At 37.8% G+C, this 5,000-nt stretch overlaps 1 protein-coding gene across 2 annotated transcripts in view; it reads left to right on the top strand.

Annotated features, from left to right (window-relative positions):
- LOC138010392 (paramyosin-like) overlaps nucleotides 1-5,000 on the top strand; it is a 21,492-nt gene that overhangs the window by 1,068 nt on the left and 15,424 nt on the right. Inside the window, exons 2-4 of one of the 2 annotated variants that reach the window (XM_068857342.1) lie at nucleotides 404-533; nucleotides 2,130-2,263; nucleotides 2,765-2,864. In XM_068857342.1, coding sequence (XP_068713443.1) covers nucleotides 404-533; nucleotides 2,130-2,263; nucleotides 2,765-2,864 — 364 coding nt within the window. Of the gene's footprint in view, nucleotides 1-403; nucleotides 534-1,376; nucleotides 1,473-2,129; nucleotides 2,264-2,764; nucleotides 2,865-5,000 lie in introns of those variants that run through there. The other variant, XM_068857343.1, reaches the window with a different exon arrangement.

Genomic DNA, 5,000 nt, shown 5'->3' with positions numbered 1-5,000 from the left:
GTGTTCCGTTTCTGGTTAGCCTGCGAACGCAGACGTATTTCCGGCGATCGTTTCTGAGAAACGACCGCCGGAAATACGTCTGCGTTCGCATTTGGAAGATCGCTGCGTGTCATGGGAATGGTTGCTTGGGAATGGTGTCGAGGTTGCAACAAAAACAAAGCTATTTCCGGAAAATTTGGTCATTTCGCTTTTCAAGGGATTCTGAGAAACCCGTTGGGAGAATTTAGATCAATCTTTCGTTGACTGCGGAGTTTGTTCAAGTATTTCGAATGGAAGAGCAAACAATGATGAAATATGAAATAGATGGCGTTGAACCTTATATGCCTCAATCTCAATTCCCACCGAGTGTGATGATTGGAGTTTAAACGTACATGTTCTCCCTGGTCTTGTTGTATTCTCCTAGCCTGTCATGCATCATGACGTATTGATCTTGGTTATTCCCCGAACTTTTGCAAAACGCTTTTATTTGCTCTCAACCGCAAGTCTCAGCAAGTTTTGCAGTGCAACTCGCAAGGAGTCAGACGGAACGAAGAGTAAGTACAATTTGGATTGATTTATTGAGTGTTAAACTTAGTGTCAAATTGAGAATATGCATGTTTCAAGTATTTTCCTGTCCAAATTAAAGCAAGCCTTCACTTCCGGATTCTTTGTTTATCCGCTGCGCGCGATCAGCATTCTCAGCTTTGCTTTCTCAAACAGTAATTCATTAAGATAAAGGCATGAAACCTTGATCGTTAAAAGCTGTACGGTTCTTATCGGAGACAGTGCTCAAAGTTCGCTTTGTTTTAATGCTAGAGAGCGTATCGAGGATCACGTCGGCGAACAATTCCATAGCGCAATGCAATTTGATATAGTAGTTCACTGAGAACACATTACAAACTCACTTTTTTCGGTTCAATTGCGTTGACGTGTTACTAGAAACATTCCCAAAAGATACGTAATAAAAATAACAATCTTGAATCAAAATTGTTTAACTGAGCGCTGAACCATGGACAGAAGTGGTTTCATCTTAGTTGAAAAGCGCTTGTAACCTCACCAAATACGAATTTGAACATAAATTGGATTCTCACAGCAATATTAATCGTTATAAGTCATTTATTTGCGTCAGATGTAACAAAATCAAAGTTTCCGAAACGCATTTGGTTTGCCCGTAGCTGGAGAGTTGTTTGTCACCGGCTTTGCTAGTAGCGCTTGAATATTCGATGCCTTCAGGCTTCAACTTGGATTGGGCGCTTGGACTTATTTGAGCTCGAGAGTAAACTTGAACTTTACGTACTCTATGACAATGGAGTTTTAAATTTGCGCTTCCAGTTTTCGGTTGCTAAATTTTAAGGGTTGTTAACTTTCCTGTTGTGTATGTTTTTCAGACTAATACATGCCCACGACATGACTTGTGGTCGTCGTGTGTCATAGCATTTTAAAACAAGTTGTAAAACGCTGAGACAAATCATAAGTTCTGTCGTAGGCCTGTGGTAAAATTAGCGATAATGTATAAACACTTATACACTGACATTCAATTTAGCTGTAAATTAGCGGCTAAGTTTGTCGTCTGTAATATACAAGTCCCTTTTAAGTTAGCCGTAAATTAACGGCTAAGTTGAATATCAGTGTATATAAAATCTCGTTTATTTTATTTATACTGAGTAAAACCTTTACATGTATGTAGAGTAAATGTAATGAAAATGTTCACTTACGTATATATATAATAAAGAACTTACCCCCTCTAACAAAATTCGAGTTAGCACCAGTACAATTTCAGGACAATTTGGAGTATTACCAATGAAATTGAATCTGTTAAGTGATACAAAGTTGTGTAGTTGTAGCATTCGTCTATCATTTTCAAAGTGGCCTTACATTTCCAACTCCCTCATTCTTTGCTGCATGCATATGGTCTTCCGTGTAACTTTCCAGTCTTGTGTATTGGTACAGACAGATCTGGGAATCTTTCAATGTCTAAATCCACAAGAAGGAAAGGGAAAGCAGATTACAAGAACTCAAGAAAAATCACAACAAATATAATCAATGACAACTTCTAATAATTGTTACTTGTCTTTCTTGAAGTACACGTCTCTGTAGTGTGAGTGCACATCAACAACAAATTAACAAATAATAATGTTTCTCTTTTTCAGTGGAAGATCTGGCAGATGATATTAACCAAATGGTCTTTGTAGATGCTCAAACTGGAGAAGAAAGCATTGAGTTGGTTAATAACTGTGATGAGACAGAACCCCACGGTGAAGCAGCAAGAACGGATATTTTAGAGGTTGGTTTTTTACCGTCGAATGAGCAGTTTAGGGTCAAATCACTGTAATATATCCTTCAGTTGTTGCTTCTCTACAAGAAAATTTTTATGAAGAAGTGGACCGGGTAGGATGGGAATTTTGTATTTCCCTTCAGTGCCATCCCCCTGATTTGATGTCAACAGCCAAAATGTTCAGCAATTTGAATCACATCTTTTGTTGGTATAATAAGAACAGTATTATTATTATCAACAGGAATGGCAGGGAAAAAAGTCAAATTATTTACCAACAGGAAATTAATTTAATGAAGGTTCAAAAGTAAGACCTTAATGCAGCTGGAAGAAGTGTGCTTACATTTACAGAGTGACAGCCAAGGGCGCTATAAAAGAGCATTGTTGTTCAAACTGAGTTCAGAGAACCGTCCAGTGGTATAAGTCTGATATTGCGGGGCTGCTGTGACATGATACTCTAGAATTTAATGATGAAGTTTATTCACCTAACAATTTTGTTTGTATTTTCTCAAGGCTCAAGAACTTCCAAAGAATACCAAAGGAGAGCTGTATTATAGTACTCAAGAAGGTCTTGATGTTAGCAAGAGCAAAGTCCAGTCTCGGCCAAAAATTGGTATGTTTCTCCTCTATTTAAAACAATGTTCTTACTGAAAAATGTTTGTTTAGCAAAACACTTTTCATTTAAAGTGGTTAAAAATAATATTCTAGTTCATGGTTTAGTGTAAATTCCTTGGGGAAAGGTCTTGAGAACTAATAATAACACTAATTGTATTGACAAAATTGTCACAATGTCGAGACCCGAACAGGAAGTGGGAAATCAAGCAATCATCTATGAGGTTGAGGGATTTGAATGTTAATTATCAGAAGCAGCTCTTTGAAGGTAACATGTAAATAAAAGTCTGCTGGCTTTTTGCAGGCAAGGGAGAAAGGATTAGGGAATATCCTGCACACATCTCCAAAAACTTCTAAAGCTGCTCCCCTGATTATGGCTGAACGGGAGCTACATGTAGATCGAAAGTCAGCTACCCCTTCAGGCTTGGAAAAATATTACAAAACTCACAAAGTATCTGCATGTACATATGTTGAACCATTCAATTAAGGCATATTAAACATTTATCTCTCATTTTGTCACAGCCATTTTTAATGACGTTGTGTCTCAGCTGAACAACTCATAGTTTACCGGTAATTTGCAAATTAGTTTTAATCAAACTCGTTTTCAAATTTGTTAAGTCACATTTCCCATTTTAATCTATCTATAAAATTAACAAAGTTATTTGGCCCCACTGTCTCTGACAAAGAGTGACACAGCAGCTGAAACTTAAGTCTCATGAACTCCTGCAGATTTACAATCCATAAAGATGGAACTTTACTCTGATTGATTCGTGGTACAACATCAAGAAGTGACTTATAAGTCAACAGTTTTAACCCATTTAGCCAGGGTTTTTTGTTTGAGGCCAGAGGCCAGACGTTTCATCTGGTCGTTTCACATTCGATGTCCGACACTTTGATGCCAATATTTATTAAAGGGGTTTGTTTTGTTTTTTATTAATGTAGTTAAATACAGTAAACACGGTCCGCATATAAGAACACTTTTTTCAGGATTAAAGCTGATTGTGTTCTTATTTGAGGGGTGCTTAGCTAGTGAGAAATCAGCCTGAAAGTGGTCTTAAAATTTTCTTAAAATCAGTTTCAGAACTACTTCAAATTACATATTACTAGAGGTTTAATTAACATACAATGCTGTTTTGTAATAGATTTTATGGTTTGTAATGGTCCTGAACACCATAGTACAGTCAAAGCTCTCATAAGCGACCATGCACCTCAGGAATTCGAAAAAGTGGTCATAACTGGAGCTAAAACAATAGAGGCTGGTCGCTTACGAGAGCTTTAAACATAAAGGGTTGGATATGTAAATGAGTTATTAATAGTGTTGTATAGTGTAGTATTGTAGATAATAATTATTTAGTTATTGGCTGTCTTAGAAGGGGTTTGCGAAAGTATATTTCACGCATCCACAGAGATTAATAATTTCTAATTTCTTATTCAGATGATTACAATTAAATTGCGTAGCACAACAACTGCCAAAAAGTGCTAACGCACTGTTACAGCACTAAGGCGCAATTATGACATCATGTATCAGTTTTCTGTATAAAAAAGTAAAACAGCAACGGTTCAGATAACAGTATTTTGAGTCTCCTAAGACTTAATAAAGAAGCTCTTGATCGATGATTGTTTGAATGAGTGGAGTTGTGAATCCACCAAGACATCTTTAACACGTGCAACAGCTTTACACAGTTCTCCGTGGCCCTGTCAATCGGAAAACCCTGCCAATTTATTAACAAGACTGAGAGTTCCCTTGACAGAATTGACCTCTGGAGTCTTCAAAGGAAGATCAAAATCATCGCTAGCTTCGTCGTCATCACTCTCCTCAGCAATCTCTTCTACAATTTCAGAGCGCAAATTCTCTCTCCAGTTTGGCGAAGAGGTGTCTATCGGTGGCTCATATGCGTCTACGTCATCATCAAAGCTTGACATGTCAAGGTCTTGCCCCGAGGTAGAAATCTTGGACAGCAAAGTTTCCATCTCAAGCTCCTCCTCGTCAGCAAAAGGATCGTCAATGTCAATGGCTTCTGCTTCATTGGGATACATCCCCACGTGCTTGAAACACCTAGTTATAACTTCTGGCTGCTCCTCCTCCCAAGCGCTCAGCATCCACCTGATAGCCATCAATAAGTAAACAGACTTGATG

The sequence above is a fragment of the Montipora foliosa genome, chromosome 7 (genome assembly GCF_036669935.1).
Source record: "Montipora foliosa isolate CH-2021 chromosome 7, ASM3666993v2, whole genome shotgun sequence".
NCBI lineage: Eukaryota > Metazoa > Cnidaria > Anthozoa > Scleractinia > Acroporidae > Montipora > Montipora foliosa.
This window is presented reverse-complemented; position numbering and strand designations above follow the sequence as displayed.